The 18,612-nt window shown below is 42.5% G+C and overlaps 1 protein-coding gene across 1 annotated transcript in view; it reads left to right on the forward strand.

Annotated features, from left to right (window-relative positions):
• The window catches only part of myo3a (myosin IIIA), a 137,979-nt gene that overhangs the window by 97,644 nt on the left and 21,723 nt on the right, over positions 1-18,612 (forward strand). The window contains exons 27-31 of the mRNA XM_042332589.1: positions 2,371-2,533; positions 3,724-3,804; positions 4,540-4,663; positions 8,816-9,767; positions 11,797-11,941. Of these exons, the coding sequence (XP_042188523.1) occupies positions 2,371-2,533; positions 3,724-3,804; positions 4,540-4,663; positions 8,816-9,767; positions 11,797-11,941 (1,465 nt within the window). The remainder of the gene's footprint in view (positions 1-2,370; positions 2,534-3,723; positions 3,805-4,539; positions 4,664-8,815; positions 9,768-11,796; positions 11,942-18,612) is intronic.

Consider the following 18,612-nt stretch of genomic DNA (forward strand, 5'->3'; position numbering starts at 1 on the left):
TGACTGTGTATCTTGTCGGCTAATGTGGCAGCCAATATTCCTACAAACAGCCACGACGAGAGTTCTAGGCTTCAAACTAGCCTGTAATGTGCGTCAGGCTGGCTCAGTTGTTGCATTCTTGCCTCCAAGTCAGAAAGTTGTTGGTTCAAACCCAATGCTGGGACTTGGAACTCATATAGTCGAAGCTGACGTTCCAATGCATTGCTGCAGGTGGATTGTCGGAGGTGCCTGTCATCCTTTGGACTAAGCCAAAGTCCTATCTGCCTGATAAATATCTCATGGCGCTATTCCAAAAGAGAAGGAAATTTATGTCCTGGCCAACAATCCTGAGATAAAATTGCTCATTCAGTCCAGGCTATTTGTGGAACATTGCTGTGTGCAAAATTTGCCCACTGTGTTCACCACGAAACACACACTCATACCACTTCACAATATATCCTGTGAAGTGCTTTGGGACATCCTCCTGACGTGAAAAGCGCTATATCAAATGTAAGGACTATTATCATTATTATTAATGATAATACTTGCATTTGATATTGCCCTAATCGTGTCATTAAGACATCTCAGTACTTCACTGTAAAGTGGTGTGACTGTGTGTTTTGTGGTTGATCACAATCATTCTCTATTTACTATCAACATCTAAGTACTTGTTCCAAATAACATAATATGCATAACATGGATGTTTTCACCTTCTCAGTATTCTTTGTTGGTTCCAATAATTTCAAAATCCATTTGCAAATGCTGGTAAACCTTTTCCAATTCTATGCAAAGTTTTCAGTCAACTGCGTTGCAGGGGGAGGTTGCATTGTATTTTTTTTAACGTGGGAACCTTTGCCTGATTCCAGAATAACTCATTGATTTGGACTTTTCTCTGTTCCACAAGCTCTTCTTTCTCAGTTACTCGCTTTGATTATCATTTCCAGTTTTCTTTTCCATTCATCATTTCTGACAACATGTGTTGTTTTTTTTTTTTTATCATTGCTTCTGAGTTCCAAATAATCCAACAATACAATCTAAGGCTGTGAAACCAATTAGAACCATACAGCCATCTATTTGCAGGGAGCCAAGCTATTGTGGTATCTGAATCCTTCCAGACTGTCTCCTACCACAACAACTTGCATTTATATAGCACCCCTCACACAGGGTAGCATCCCAGAGCGCTTGACAGTGGCAGAGAATGATACCGAACTGGGAGGAGGGGATGCGGTCGAATAGGAAGGTCTTCAGGTACGACCTGAACATGGGGAAGGAAGGGACAAGGCGGAGGGATAGAGAAAGAGTGTTCCAGAGTTTCGGGGGGCGTATTGGCTGAAAGTGAGGCCACCAATGGTGGAACAGTGGGCACGAGGGACATGTAAAAGGCCGGAGCCAATCGAGGAAAGGCAGCGGGTTGTGGGTTGGCGTAAGCAGGTCGGAGGGGTAGGAAGGCGACAGGACACAAAGGGATTCGAAAAGGAGCTTGAGGATCTTGCATGTTAAACTTGCATAGAATATAAACTCTTGAATGGAACTTGGGCAGATTTATGACTTAAGCAATTATATGATTCGGATTTATGCGAGTTTTACTGTATTGTACAAAACTGCTGGCCTAGGAACAGCACTCCAGCATGACTGGATGAGAGATGTGGGAAATGTTTTTCTTTTAAAATGCATTGTAAATCATGCCATTAAGATTCTAGTACATTGTCCTTTGCATTGCATTATACTGTAAACTCCCATTGGTATAATGTTTTGTATAACCACATGTTCCAAGTTATTTTTAATTCCCAGGTAGCGAGTTTAATCGTAGCCAACTAGTAATTATCCTTCTTTGGGGGAAGATTAAGTGGGGTCTCCTTGGAGCTGAACTAATTTCAGGCTGACGTGCTTGGCAACAGAATATCAAGATCAAGTCAATCCATTAAGGAGGTCTAGGTTGTCTGTTTCCTGTGTCCTGTAATTCAATGGTTGCCTTGCAAGCAAGAGGACCTGGGTTTGATTCTCGGGCAGGGCGAAATGTTGGGCAAGTTTATTTACTCCACACGCCTCTGTTTACCTTATCGGTTGTTAGTCGATTGGTGGATCGCTTTTCCGGGGTTAATAATCCCAAAACAAAATTATAATAAGAAGAGAGAAACAAACATAAATGAAATAGAAATAAAATTCCATTTGAAAATGACTAAACATTTACATAAATATGTTAAATCTTAGCTCCACGTACAATATTGAAACTAATACCATTTTAAAGCATTCCATCTCTTTCTTCAGACAGAAAATGTTTCTTAAAACCTCTGTCGCCCTTGATGTCAGTTGTTTTCTCCAGTGAAATGCTTTGAACTATTTTTGAGCTGTATCATGTGGCCAAATTCTTCACTGCTCTTTCCCTTCCAGGTGTTCCTGAAATATTACCACGTGGAACAGCTCAACCTAATAATCAAGGAAATGGTGGACCGAATAGTGCTGGTTCAAGCCTGGGTGAAAGGCTGGCTTGGAGCTAAACGCTACCGAAAGATGCAAGGGAAGAGAGAGCAAAGTGCCATGGTCCTTCAGTCAGGTAACTCCTTTCTACCTACCTCATAAGGATCAACACATAAGATTATAAAATATGAAACAAGAAAGGGCCATTGTGCCTCTCAAGCCCACTCCTTCCTTAGATCATGTACCGTTTACCCTATTATGGACCTCCCTCATCGAGCCTTGTTGATGTGTAGCATAGAAGAAGTCCATTTGGCCCATTGTGCTCAATTGTTTAATCCAAAGGAGAGTTTTAATAATGTTTACATTTAATATTGCGCCAATGACATTGAAACCAGGGGGCATAATCAAGTTGGCATAAACTTAAAATTTAGAGCTAGGCCATTTAGGAGTGAAGCATTTTTTCACACCAGGGGGGAGTGGAAATCTGGAATCTCTCCCCCAATGGACTGTGGATGCTTGATCCATTCAAATTTTCAAGAACCGAGGTGGATAGATTTTTATTGCATGAGGGTATCAGCGGATATGGGGCAAGGGGGTAATTGGAGTTGAGGTACAGATCAGCCATGATCTAATAGAATAGTACAACAGGCTCAAGGGGCTGAATGGCCTCCCCCTGTTCCTATGTTCCAGTGAAATGTCTCAAATCGCATCACAGGGAATTTCTGTGCGGTTTTCTGTTTTATAATACAATAATAACCCTTACAGTTGAGGACAGACGGGACCTTTGTTTAACACTTTGTTTAGTGGAGTCCTGTAGCTCAGTGGTTAGAGCACTCCCCTGGCAAGTGAGAGACCTGGGTTTTGATTCCCGGCAGGGTGAAACCTTGGGCAAGTTTTCTTACTCCACACGCCCGATAATAATCCCTCAAGAAAAAAAGCATTAATAAATTGGTCATTTTCAATCCACCACTGTTTGTGGGACACTGCTGTGTGCAATTGGCTGCTGCGTTTCGCCCACAAATATACATTCAATTCACTTTACAGAATATTCTGTGAAGCGCTTTGTGACGTCTAGAAGTTGGAAAAACGCTATCTCAAATGCGAGAATTATTATTATAACACCTCATCCGAAAGACTGCATCTCTACAATACAGCTCCCCCCAGCACTCCATTGACTGCCGGGTGAACCTACAAAATATAATCACCACACTCTACAGTAAATACTTTGAGAAGCGCTTTGAGACGTCCGTAGGTGCATGAAAGGCAAATATCAAATGCAAGGATTTTTGTTAATATTAATATTAAGAACTTTGTCTAATATTTTAGCTTACAGGGGATACAGAGTACGGAAAGACAACACAGTTGGAAAACACAAGTTAGAACAAACAATCATTAAACTTCAGGCCGGTAAGGATTTTTACTTCTTACATTTAGATTGTTGGCAGGTTTGTGAAGAATCCTGTCATCATAAGCCAGCTGGATCTGTATACTCTCAAATCCCTTAACTGCAATGCTGTAATTGCTAATATTACAGTAATAAAACTCAACAACAGGATAGCTTTACAGCTGTACTTTTAAACCCCAGTCGCTCAAATAATTAAAGCATCAATTCACAATTATAAAGCCTCTTTTAAGCTTCGGGGTGTTCTAATCAGTTGACATCGTCGCAAAGCATCGGTGCTTCAACATACAGTACTCAGGGTGAAATTGATAGCCTTTGTGCCTTGCTTACAGGAAGCTCCTAGTCTAGGATAACTCAAGTTTGTTTTGGTCACGCATGCGGAAACCCATCAACATGAGCAACCAAACCAAACCGAGAGTTCCACTTAAACGTGGAAATTTCCCTGCATCTGGAATGGAAGGCACATTCTCTGCTGGAGGGACGCCCCCTTCTTCCCTAATTCCTGGAGCATTTCCCAGCAGAGAGATATGGAAGACCAGGAAGCATGTGATCCGGGGTATTGCTCCCTCATCACAGCTGCTTTGAAGCAATGAAGGAAGTTCAGTTCTATGTGACTGCTCCTCTGAAGTCGTGTGGGAAAAGGAACAGAATATAAAGTAATATTTAAAACTGTGAAGGCATGTTTTACTTGGATTGTTTAAGACCATGTACTGAGTGAGTGTGCTATATATTTGACTCAGCTGCAAGAGGATACCTGGTCAGAATGCAGTTCAGGAGATTGTTGGATGAACAGAATAATGCTGCAGTTAAGATCCAGTCTCACTTCCGGGGCTACAAGGATAGAAAGAGCTTCCAAAAGAAAAAGTAAGTGCTGTGAATAAATAGAGTGGAAAGAACAGGTGGAGCGTTGGATCACTCTCAAAGAGGATGGTGCTCTGTGGAGCTTTAGATTGACTCATGACTCATGGCTCTTGACTCATAAGCTTGTTTTATAGATTTCTCGTTGTCACACTGCCAAGGTCCAATAATTGACTGACCAGCAGGGAATAAGATATTTGTAAATCTTTGTAAATGACTTTCAGAGAATCACTCCACATTTGGCGGATTGATGCAATTATACAATGGTTTTAATGGCTTTAATGGCTTTAATCCCGTCCTTTTCAACCGTACCTTCAACACCCTCCTACCTCTCTGCCTTCCCTCATGTCTCAAAGCACTTCACAGAACATATGGTAAAATGTGTATTTTGTAACCAAACACGGCATCTGTGCACAGCAATGTCTCACAAACAGTAACAGGACTCACATTAAGTATCTGGCTTTAAAACATAACTGCCTATGATCCAAATTGCCATTTGTTTTGCAGTTACGGACAAAACATAACCCACTGGTGTAAACTTATTTTGAACAACACAATAAAATAATAATAATTCTTTCATTTGACATTACACCTTTCATGGCAGGATGACATCTTATGTGAAGTGGAGTGACTGAATTTTATGGGCGAACAATTATAAATCATGGCATTGATCAGCTAGAACATGCCCTGTCTTAGGGGCAAACATGAAAATCCCTTGGTCATACGAGATCAAGTTTATGCAACCTGTCTTCATAATCTAACCCTTTAAACCCTGGTAACATTCTGGTGAATCTGCACTGCACCCCCTCCAGGGCGAATATATCCTTCCTGAGGTGTTCAAAACTGAACTACTCCAGATGGGGTCTGACAAAGGCTTTATATAATTGAAGCATCATTTCCTCTCCTTTATATTGCAGCCCCTTTGAGATAAAACCCAACGTCCCATAAGCTTTTTTGTTAAATTTAGCACCTGTGAGCTTGTTTTTAGTGATCAGTGTACATGGATACCCAAATTTCTTTGCTCTTCCACAATTCTTAGTTTCTCCCCATTTAGAAAATATTTTGTTTTGCTATTTTTGGATTAATGGTGGTTGACCTCACACTTCCCCACATTGAATTCCATCTGCCACACTTTTGCCCACTTACTTAATTTTGTTGTATTTTGTTGTTTGTATCTTCAGTTGTATCTTCCTGCTCCCATTTAATTTATTGTACCTCCTAACTTTATGTCGTCTGCAAATATGGATATAAAACTCTATTGCTTTATCCAGGTCATTTATATATATGGTGAAAAACTGAGGCCCCAGTAGAGACCCCTGGGGAACACCTCTTGTCATATCATGCCAATCAGAGAAATTCCCCTTATCCCTACGCTATGTTTTCTGTCTCCCAACCAATTACCCAGCCACGTTAATAATAATAATAATAATAATCCTTGCATTTGATATAGCGCTTTTCACGTCGAGAGGACGTCCCAAAGCGCTTCACAGAACACACTGTAAAGTGAATTGACTGTATATTTGTGGGCGAACGCGGCAGCCAATTGCGCACAGCAATGTCCCACAAACAGTCGTAGATTGAAAATGACCAATTTATTATTGTTTTTGGTTTTGGAGGGATTATTATTAGGCTGTGTGTGGAGTAAGGAAACTTGCCCAAGGTTTCGCCCTCTGCCTGGAATTGAACTCAGGTCTCTCGCTTGCAAAGCGAGTGCTCTAACCACTGAGCTACAGGACTCCAGGTAGTTGCAAGGTTACCTCCAATTCCATGCACTTTTATTTTTGCTAATAACCTCTTGTGTGGAATCTTATCAAATGCCTTCTGGAAGTACATGTAGATGACATCCATAGACACTCTCTTTTCCACCATGTTAATGACCTCCTTAAAAAATTCAGTTAGATTCGTCAGACATGACCTACCTTTCACAAATCCATGCTGTCTTTCTTTGATTAGCTCAGATTTGTCCAAATGCTCAGTCACACTGTCCCTGATGGGAGATTCCAGTAACTTCCCCACAACTGAAATTAAGCTGACAGGTCTGTAGTTACCTGATTTCTCCCTCCCTTCTTAAATAATGGAGTGACATGTGTAATTCTCCAATCCGAGGGCACAATTCCCAAATATAGAGAGTTTTGGAGAATTAATACCTAATGCATCTGCAATTTCTACCCCTTTTAATTCTTTTAATACCCTGAGGTCCCATTATTTTCGCCATTACCATTTTTTTTAGATTTATATTAAATCCACTTAGTACTTCTCTTTGTCTTTCTTTTAGGTTCCCTTGGTATTATGTCCTTTTCCTCTACTGTGAAAATTGAAGCATAGTATTCATTCAACAGCCTTTGTGTCCATTATAGTCTTACCTACATCTGTCTTTAATGGGTCCACATTTCCCTTTACCACTCTCTTCTTAATATATTTATAAAAACTTTTACTGTTGCCCTTGCAAGTTTTTTCTCATATTCCCTTGTTGCACCTCTTATTAATTTCTTTGTATCTCTTTATTGCTTTAAATAAGTCTCACAGTCTACTGGATCCACTTTTTCTTGCACATTAGTGTAAGGCTTTTCTTTTAAACTGCCTCTTACCTCATTTATCGATCGCGGTTGTTGAACTACACAAGAGGAGCTTTTGTGTTTTAGGGGTACGTACTGGTTTTGTATTGTACCTCATTCTTCTTCGAATACTTCCCACTGTACGTCCATGGGTTTACCCATTAGCAGTTCAGCCCAGTTTACAGAAGTTAATTCATTTCTGATCCCTTCGATGTTTGCCTGCTTAAATTTAAAATCTTGGTTTGTGACTTTCCCTTCTCCCTCTCAAAGCTTATATCAAATTCAATCATATTATGGTCACTATTTGCATGATGTTCCCTTACCATCAGATCGCTTCCTAATTCCGATTCATTACTTATCACCAAATCTAGTATGGCATGTTCCTTCATCAGTTCTAAAACATACTGTTCCAGAAAACTGACCTGAATACATTCTAGAAATTTGTTGCCTTGCCTACTTGAGCTCTTCGGCTTCTCCCAGTCCATGTGAACATTAAAATCTCCCATTACAACCACATTGCGTTTGCTGCATGCTTCCCTGATCTCTGTTATTTATCTCTGATGTTAAAGATTCTATAGCACTACTCAAAAAGAGAAGGGCATTTCTCCCGTTTCTGTTTGTCCTTGCCGACAATCCCAAAATAAAACTGGTCATTCACTTTTTGTGAGATATTGCCGTGCATAAATGGGCTGCCAACGTTCACTTATAAATATACAGTCACTCCAGTTCACAGTAAATCCTGTGTAGTGCTTTGAGATGTCCTCCTGATGTGAAAGGTGCAATATTGATTTAAATTTAAGCAAGGCAAACTTCGAAGGGATCAGTGTAGGAGTCCTGTAGCTCAGTGGTTAGAGCACTCGCCTCACAAGCGAGAGACCTGAGTTCAATTCCAGACAGGGCGAAACCTTGGGCAAATTTCCTTACTCCACACGCCTGATAAGAATCCTTCAAAAATAAAAAATAAAAAAATTGGTCACTTCAATCCACGGCTGTTTGTGGGACATTGCTGTGCGCAATTGGCTGTTGCGTTCGCCCACAAATATGCAGTCAATTCACTTTACAGTGTGTTCTGTGAAGCGCTTTGGGACGTCCTCCTGACGTGAAAAGCGCTATATCAAATGCAAGGATTATTATTATTATTTACAGTCTATTCTGTGAAGCACTTTGCGACGTGTAGAAGACGTGAAAAAGCGCTATATCAAATGCAAGGATTATAATTATTAAATGCAAAGATTATTGTAAATCCCTTTCTCTACCCCTCCATCTTGCCCCATCTCTATCTGTATTTAAATTCAGCCTAAAAATCTACCTCTTCACCGTATCTATGAACACCCCTTTGAAATGGTCCAAGACATAATAATAATCTTTGTATTTGATATAACGCCTTATCATGTCTTCGAGACGTCTCAAAGCACTTCATAGAATATACTGTAAAGTGGATTGACTGTATATTTTGTGCGCAAAAGCTTACATGACGGGCTCAGTATCAATGCTTTTATGTTCTTAAAAGACTTTTATCATGACTCAACAAATGTGTTAAACAGTTGTTTGAGTAACTATCTTTCAAGGTTCCAGAGTAAGAATTTTGCTTATTTTAATATAGGGAACAGAGGAGTAAAATCCATGCTGCAGAAGCATCTCCAAATGAAGAGCAAAGTAAAACGGATGTGATTACTGAAGAAGAGGTGAAGGAAAACGAAAAGGCAGTGGGTTCTGGAGAGGAACACTCCCAAGAGGAGGACGACGAGGGCACAAAAGCTGCTATTGTGATCCAGAGTAACTTCCGAGGATACAAAGAGCGGAAACAACTCAAAGAGAAGCGCATGTGTCAGGAGAGTGCAAAGGCAAAACCGCCAATGGAGACCTCAGCGCCAAACGGTAGCACGACTGCAACTCCTGAAAAAGACGAGGTCAAAGCCGCAACGGTTCTTCAAAGCAACTACCGTGGCCACCGGGAGAGAAAGCGCCTGGAGGATGAAGGGAGGATTCCCCCGAGAACAAAAAAGGAGCAACAGCAAGATAAACCCAAACAGCAAGAGGAAGGAGAGATCCAAGAACAGAATCAATGCAGCAAACAAGAGCCAACCCAGGAAACAACAGATGAGGATGCCAAAGCTGCTATTGTTATCCAGAGTAACTACAGAGGGCACATGGAAAGAAAGAGACTGCAACAGGAAAGGAAAGTACCGGCCAAAATCAATGCAAAGGCCGAACCGAGGGAAGAACGTATCCAAGAGCCACTTCAGCTGGAAGAGGCGGAAACCAGTGAAGGCCAGGATGAGTACAGAGCTGCCACAGTCATTCAGAGCAACTTCAGAGGGCACCAGGAGAGGAAACGGCTGAAAGAAGAAGGGAAATTAGGCAAGAAGAAAGAGGTGACCGAACCTATTGTTACAACCACTGAGAATCCTACACCTGAGGAGCTGGACAATTGTAATGAAGAAGAGGAAGCAGCAGTGAAGATTCAAAGCAATTTCAGAGGCTACAAGGAGCGAAAACAGATTCAACAATGCACTGAAAGAGAGGCACAAGATCTCGCTACCTTTTCAAAACAGGTATAGGTTCTGTCGGGAAATGGAGGAACTTGCTGCCTCATGCCTAGTGCCAAATGCAGCTCAGACATATATACAATATTATTATCTAGCTATTATTCAGTGCCTTGGGATGTCCTTCCAACATGAAAGGTGCTGTATTATTGCAGTTTGTTGTTGTAGCAGTGCAGATAACATAATTGTGATTAACAATTAGAATTGAGCTTGCAATGCTACTGTATGAGGCTTGTTAAGTCATAATAATCCTTACATTTGATACAGCATCTTTCACGTCAGGAGGACGTCACAAAGTGCTTCACGGGACATACTATAAAATTCAGTGACTGTGTATTTTGTAGGCCGTTCAGCAATAGATGTTTGAGCTTTCATCGTGCAATTTAGACACAGACATTGTCTTCCTTTATTTAGGTTAAAATATAATGGTGTGTTTGATAGTATAATTAATGCTGATAGGCATTCCCCCCAAAAGTATAAATGGAGAATTGCTGTGATACTGAGTCATAGAAACCAACGTATCTGTCTTCATTGAGTCGCCAGTTACAGCTGGAGAAGGGGTAATGAGCGAAAACAAATGGATCATGATTCCTGGTTGCTGCCCAGGAAAGTGTAGGAGCGTGGGCAGCAGAAGGCACGGCTGTGGTGCTCTTTCATGGTTGAATAATCTGCTGACGCCCACTGTGCAGGTTCATCCATGAAGGCAAGGCACTTTGGAAGGGTGGTCGAGCAGATGTTACTGCCTTCAACACACAAAGGAATGAGAACCGAAACAAACGCCTAACCTTGTCAGATAAACAATCGATGTTCTATTGTGACACCAAAGAATTGCACAGTGTGATTACAGAGCAAACATGCAGTCGTTTCCCCCACCCCCACCCCTGACTCCTGTTGCAGATGTGGTTCTGTGTAAAGTGGTGCTCTCACGTTTGTGGGCAGCAGAGTGGAAGTAAGCAGCAATACAAAAGCAGCTCAACGTCAGCTTGGTAAAACCTCCTGAATGCTCGCCTTTGCATGCAACCATTGAACCATGCTGTTCTCCTGTGATCCTCCCAGCCCTGTGACTCACTCCTCAAAAGATATAGCTTTTGGACCCATAGATTTAATACCCCTTCCCCACTCCAGGGATGTATCAGGTTTTCAGTGGTGAGAGGAGGTGAGAGATGGGCAACAATCAATCTCCAATATCAATTGCTTTATCTTATTCCCATCTTTTAACCCTTTTTGAAACACATTTTTATCTAAAGCAAAATTATCTCCCATAGGCAATGTATCAAGAAACTATGGAGTGGTAGTAATGTAATAGTCAGTTTTAAAACAAATTAAATGCCCTTGTTGAAACGTAGGAACTATGCTCAGCTAGTTCCCATCAGCAAAGCTATGCTGGTCGTAGCAGATTAGAGTATTTGGACGAGTGTTCAAATACTCTAATCTGCTACCACCAGCATTGGAAGGTAGATTCTGTATTGGAATAATGTATTTAAATAGATTTCAGAGCCTTGGAAACCAATATTGCTCATGTTATTCACGTCTGCCTGCAGTTGTGCTCAATTTCTGAATGTAATGGGGTATTTTAAGGCAATATTTTATATCCTACCTAACCGGTTAGAGCTTTGGCATGCAGGGTTAATAGGAGCTGAAGTTAATAGGAAGAATCCCTACCCCCAGTGACTGGTCTGCCCTTCCAAGCCTCCTGATGAGGCCAGGCTGGCTGGGCTGTCATCAGCAGGGCCCTGGAATACTGCAGACCCACACGGTAAAAGAACTGGACTACCGAGACCGCCAAAGAGTGCTGGCTCGATTCTGCCATTCCGTTGCCAAACATGTCAGTTCAGCTCCAAGGAGACCCCGATACTTGGTTTGCAACTCTAATGTCTTCTTGATCTGCTGAACTAGTGCATCCTAAAGTATCGTTCTGGGTTTACTTTTTCAATCCCATTTAAAATGTTACACAGCTCTCTGAGGCCCTGTTCTGAGACATCTTCCCTAGACCATAAAGGGCACTTTTCTCACTGGCTGTTCTTATCGTTACCACCAGATTACAAAACACTCCGATGAATTCTTGACCATGCAGCAGAAGCTGAACGAAGTTATCGCCTCGCACCTCCTGAAACCAACAAGCCACAATTTGCACTCTGTGAAGAAGCAACCAAACGGGCGACCTTTAGCACATTATCAGCCAGGTTTGTGCCATCACTCATTATAACAGAACAGTTTTATTGTAATGCTATAATATGTTCATAAGTATCCTAACAGAGTATTTCAGTCTGCACCTACTCCTGCAGCCTACCGCACCTGGAGTCCTGTAGCTCAGTTGTTAAAGCACTCGCCTCAAAGCGAGAGGACCTGCGTTCCATTCCCGGCAAAGCGAAACATTGGGAAAGTAAGTAGAAACCTAGTTGTTAGTCAATTGGCAAATCGCTTTTCCAGGGGTAATAATCTCTTCAAAAAAATAATGATTTGGTTACTCAATCTACAACTAATCAGTTGTAATGGGACACTGCTGGAAAGTGTAGCCAAGGGGCGAGGCTTCAATGAGGGGGATGAGGTTATTGGGGGACTGCCAGGTTTTTGTGAGGCACAGGATGTCAACATGCTCATCCAGGATGAGGTTATGGATGGCGAGGGCTTTGTTTGAGAGGGAGCGGACATTTTGAAGGCCAATGCGGGTAGGGGCATTAATGGGAGAGGGTGGAGGGACTGAGGGATGGAGGGGTTTGGGAGGTTTGCAGGTTGTGGGGGGAAAACAACCGTGCTGTTTGAAGGGACAGGAGAGGTGGGAAGGATGTGGTTGTGTGGAGAGTTTGGGCGATGGGGCAATTGGGGTGGCTGCTCTGAGACAACCATCAATGCGTGCTGCAATGAACACAGTGGAGGATGCTCAGGCTAGAGCAGAGGGAGGCAGTGGATTAGTCCAGGAGAGAGAGAAGGTGAGGAGGCCGGTGGGGGAGAAGGACAGAGGTCGAGTAATGGAGGGTGCGGAATAGAAATGTGGGCATTCTGAGGGGGGTTGGCTCGGATAAGGGGCAGCAGCTAAAATGTGAATGCCGAGAGACTTGGAGCAAGCGATTAGGCATGGAGGGGGCTAGAGGAGACACGGCCATGGGGCAAGAGAGGGAATAGCACTCATAGTCTTATTTATTATGTTAGAACAAAGCCCCAGACTAATAAATAAGGATTAGAGAGAGAAAAGTAGAGAGGTGAGGGAGGAATGGGAGAGAAGGAGGGAGATTTCAGAGAGTAGATGTGAAGCACTTTGGGACATCCTCCCGCCATGAAAGGCGTCTATACTGCACCTCCTTCCCTCTCTGAACCGAATTCCCACTCTCACCAAATTCCAGTTGTAGAGACCTTACTCTAGTGGTCTCTCTGCTCAGTCAATTCACTTTACAGTATATTCTATGAAGCGCTTTAAGACATCTCGAAGCTTGTGATAAGGTGCTATATCAAATGCAAGGATTATTATTATTATTATGTTATTATTACTACTCTGATAACCTCAGATACTATTCTCAACCAGATACTGATCGAGTTCCTTTTTTCTACTTGTAGTTAAAAATAAAATTAACTGCAGATCTTTATTGCAGATTCTTCAGAGCCTGAAAAACAGGAGGGAGCAGCTATAAGCACTAAAACCTTTAATAATAATAAATAATAATAATAATCCTTGCATTTGATAGATCGATTTTCACGTCTTCTAGACGTCCCAATTGTGCACAGCAGCGTCCCACAAACAGTCGTGGATTGAGTGACCAAATTATTATTTTTTTCTTGAGGGATTATTATCAGGCTTGTGGACTAAGGAAACTTGCCCAAGGTTTCACCCTGCCGGAAATCGAACCAAATCTCTCACTTGCAAGGTGAGTGCCCTAACCACTGAGCTACAGGCTTCCCAATGATGGAGTGCCAAATATGATTGTGCTTTTTTAATGCACAAATGTATTTCTCCTATATATAAACTACTGCATCGCTTCTGAATACTCAAAGGGAGAAATCGCTTAAGGTTTTCTGAGGGTATTATAGTAAGTCGTCCCGAAAGCAACCAGCAAACTTGTTTGAAGGGCTCAATGAGATACGCTTCAGAGGCTGAAAACTGTTTTACTCTTTAAGGGCTGCAAAATAAATATTTGGTTGAAATCAGGAAATATGGCAACATGCTATTTAATCCAATGGCTTCACATTCCTGTTTGATTTCACAGGAGTAGTTATCAAACCGTTATTTTACAGAAACTGTACAATGCTGGACCAGTTCATTCTGTTCATCATTCATCATTGTCATTGCAAGAGAGCACTGAAGTGAGCGCAAAACTTACAGAAGCATTAAACAGCAGGGGAATTAAGAAGAGAAAAGGCTCAGTAAGCTGTATGGATAATAAAATATTTTATCTGGAAGTATTTGCTTTCCTGGAATTCAGCGCTTCTGCGCAAAAATAGCTCTGCTGTTAATATTAATCCTTGCATTCCATATGACACTGTATCGCATTGAAACATCTCAAAGCTCTTCACAGGATTTATGTAAAATGTAGTGGATCTGTAGTTGAATGCTGTAGCCAATTTGCACATAGCAACGTCCAAGAAATAGTCATGAAATCACCAATTTTTACCTGTTCTCCTATAACATATACAGTATATATGGTGTCAGATGAAGTGTCAGTCTGTTACTATCGGTAGCTCTGTCAACCTGTGAGTCAGAGGTCCGTGGTTCAAGCTGCAAGTTAGGACGTTGAGCTTGTACAGTCTAGGCCAGGGTGGTCCAACCTGTTGGCTGCCATGGGCCAGATTCCCTAGATTTGAGAAAGATCCACGGGCCACATCCAGCCTGGGGCAGCTCACGGCCCACGGGCCACATCCGGCCCGGTGGTTTTATCCGGCACGAGATCATTTCCAACATTCCATCTTCCACCCCCTCCTTCCCTGGTGAACGTCCTCCCAGGTTAGCAACCGGTGCCAGCGGTTGGGGGAACACAGCATACAGAGTGGAAATAATACCAGCCATTACTGCAGTCTGTCAGGAAGGCAAACGCGTCTCTTACCAACCGTGTCCTTAGCAACCGCCGTGCAGATAGTGGAGCCCGTGGCTGATTGGGAGAGACGGGGGTTGAGATGAAGGGGAGGAGGGCGAGAGAGGGGCGGACAGAGAGGGGTAAAGAGACTCTCTCTTTCCTTCTCTCCCCGTCTCTCTCTCTCTCACTCACTCACTCACTCACTCACGCATACGCTCTCTCTATCTCTCTCTCTCTCTAACTCCACTTCTCACACTCTCTCCTCCCTCTCACACTCCACCTTCCCCTCTCAAACATTCTCTCCCCCCTCTCCTCCTCTCTCTCTCTCACACACACTCTCTCCCTCTCTCAATTACTCTCTCTCACTCCTTTCTCTCACACTCTCTCTCTATCCCCCCTGAAACTCTCTCTCAGTCAACTTCTCACAATCGCCCCCTCTCCCTCTGTTTCTCTTCCCTTCTCGCTGTCAGCGCCCGAGGTATGGAGGCAAACAACCCACTGTGCATTTCAATCAGTTTCTGTTTTATTGATTGATGTCTGTTATCAGGAAGACGTAGCCTCGATTGGTTCCCTTGGTGGGATAGCGGTGCAAACTCTGAGAATGTGACAATGACCCTGTGATGTTCAACAGAGACAACCAAGCAAGCAGCTCAGCGTTTAGCAAGTATGGTTCATTATCAACAAGGAGGTTTTAAACACTTGAGAGAAAACGACTAGGGATTTAAGGAGTGAAATTCACAGACTACATTTGTCAAATTGAAGTCAGACAGTGGGTTTGTGAATATGTGCAATGAACTACCTTAGGATGCTGTAGAGACAGAATCAATTTGGGATATTTACAATGAAAGTAGACGGATACTTGGGAAACAAGGGTAGTTTGGGTTATGGAAAAAAGGTGAGAATATTGATCCATGCATCTAATATTGTATCGTTTGTGGCAGGAGGATGTTCCAAGCATTTTTTTGGGGGATTGGTGGGGGATGGGGGGGGGTGGGGCAGCCAGGTGTCTGGTACATGTGGAAACCCATCACCATGCTTAAGTATCACCATAATAAACTGAGATTTCCATGCATCCCACCTACACATGGAAATCCCAGAGATAGGTTGTTGGAATGGAATGCGCACTCTCTCCCTGGAGAAACGCATTCTGCTTACCCAATTCCAGGGTATTAGGTGCAGGTTGGCGAGAGCCAAGGCTTGGGTGCGTTGGGGTACTGCTGGCGTCTCTCCTCCAAGCACTTGACAGGATAAACTGTAAAGTGCAGTCATTGTGTATTTTTTAGGTGATTGCAGCGGTCAATTTGCACACAGCAACGTCTCACAAACAGCCATCAAGTGAATGACTAATTTTGTCTGGGAAATTGGTTGGCCCGAACGCTGGGAGAAAATTATTATTACAACACACCTTCCAAAAACTCCCAGATTAATTTTGTGGAGCTGATCTTCCAGTACCGTTATTTGAGGGCATTGTCATTTTTATCATTGTGGAACGGCAGGGAGGGAATGAACTGTGAGTCAGCATGACTCAGTTGGTAGCACTCCTGCCTCTAGGTCAAACGGTCGTGGGTTCAAGCCCCGAGTTTGAATTTGGAACCTATATAGTCTAATGCTGACACTCCAGGGCAGTGCTGCATTGTTTAAAGTCCTGTCCTTCAGCTGAGACATTAAACCGAGGTCCCATCTGCCTGTTCAGGTGGACATTAAAAAGATCGCACGGCACCATTTGAAAAGAGAAGAGAATTTCTCCCAGCGTCCTGGCCTGCAATCCCCCAAATAAATTCAGTCGTTCACTTCGTGGCTGTTTGTGCACATGGCTGCGTGCATATTGGCTGCTGTGTTTGCAACAACAACAACAACTTGGATTTATATAGCGCCCTCCATGCCGGACGGCATCTCAGAGCACTTCACAGTAACGGATCCCCGGGCCGAGCCAGGGGGAGGGGGAGGAAGGTGACCAAAGGTGCGGTCGAAAAGAAAGGTCTTTAGCAGAGAATATAGGAATAGAGGGAGCGAGGCGAAGGGAGTGTGAAAGGGAGTTCCAAAGCCTCGGGGCATAGTGGCTGAAGGCACGGACGCCGAGGGTGGAGCGGAGGACTCGGGGGACGAGGAGAAGGCCAGACCCGGAGGAAGGAAGGCAGACACCCACAAAATACTTTACAGTATATCTCATTGACGCGATAAGTGTATAAAATGCAAGAATTATTATTATTATTTGTAATAATCTGATTAACTCTAAGCACTCAGCTTCTCTGAGTGACGTGACAAAAGTAATCTTGTACAAAATAAGTCAAATTAAAAAATACGGTACAAGACCAGAAACTGACAGCTAAGATTTTCTGGGGAGGTGACAGAGGAAAGGGAAAAACTGGCGTATCTCAGGCACTCTCACTGGGTGAGTGACAACTTACTATAAACATGCTTGAGGTCATTGAAATTTCAAGGCTTATCGAGGACATTGCTTCCTCTGTAAAGGTTCGGTTTCAGAATAGCAGCTCCTGAACAGATGGGGACGTACGCATTGCGCTGACCCTGTTTGGCATACTTCAGGTGATCAACTTGACACAACTGTGTTACTTTGTTGGCAGGAGCAGTGAATCTCTAATTGACGAGTTGGGACCTTTTTAAATGGCACCATTTCTACGAAAAAAAGGAATTTAACAAACTTTTCCTTGGTGATTATTCAGGGCAGCCCCAAATCTCGCTCCCAGTGGTGCAATCCTTGAAATCGGTGCTGGAATCACATCCATTGCTACTGATTTGTCAATGTCACAGTCAAAGACGAATGTTCGAGGGCAATTGGAAACAGCTCTGGTGTAACAGCCTGTCTGAGAGGCTGAGACTGCAAAAGCAAAATCTTGCATTTATATAGCCCTTCACACAGGATGGCATCTCGGGGAGCTGTAAATTACAAATAACAATAAATAATTGCAAATATTTCCTGCAAATAATATCAACTAGCACTTTATAGGCTCTGGTCACATAGGGTCGACATTGTGAAGTGTTTTAAGGAAACAATGGGGAGGACCAGCCAACGAGGGAGAGTGGGGGTTAAACAAAGGCATACTCAAGGAAATAGGTTCTTGAAAGAGGGTAAAAATTAATGAGAGAGGAGCCAGGCAAAGGGATTTTGAGAAATCTTATAAACTTTTTTGGTGTCCATGTCTTATTCGAGGCAACTTTTATATCCCTGTAATTATATCCGTATTGTCCATTTGTAAATTAGAAATAATAATGTAGAACACCAATACATTTACCCAAGGGGAGATTTCTTTTAATCAAATTTGGCCATTATTACATTCTTCAATAATCTCTGTGAAAGCCTGTTCATTTGTGACACAGAGCCTAGCAAACAAATGTCATAATTTAACACAGGTACAGTTTAAATTACCATCATCCGTCTTTGTTCTGTTCTGTCTATCTCCAATTATTAAACATGACAGTGGCATTTGAGTATAGCTAATTTAGTTAATTCAAACAATGAGATGCTGCTTGCGTTAGTCTTTTCAAAATCAGATTATTTTATTATTACCTTGGTTATTGTTATCTGTGGTTTTCAACATTGGAAACTGTTATCTTGGTTCCTAATGCAACAAGCTAAATGTTTTCCTTTTTCCTCTGAATATTATTCAAAGAAAACCTCGGGTAGGACACATATTATCCACGAAAGAATCAGCCATAGAGACGAAAATCCCAGGTTCATTCTCCAGTGCATGCTGAGATTTCCGACTGGGTGACAGCAAGGATGTTATGTTTGACCTCATGTCTTCTCTTAGGGGGGACAAAATCAGCCTCGCTCTTCAAGAAGACATATATTTAAAGTTGTAAAGGGCATTTTCAGGACAGATACGAAG

This window comes from Callorhinchus milii, unplaced genomic scaffold (genome assembly GCF_018977255.1).
Source record: "Callorhinchus milii isolate IMCB2004 unplaced genomic scaffold, IMCB_Cmil_1.0 Scaffold2, whole genome shotgun sequence".
NCBI classification, from domain to species: domain Eukaryota; kingdom Metazoa; phylum Chordata; class Chondrichthyes; order Chimaeriformes; family Callorhinchidae; genus Callorhinchus; species Callorhinchus milii.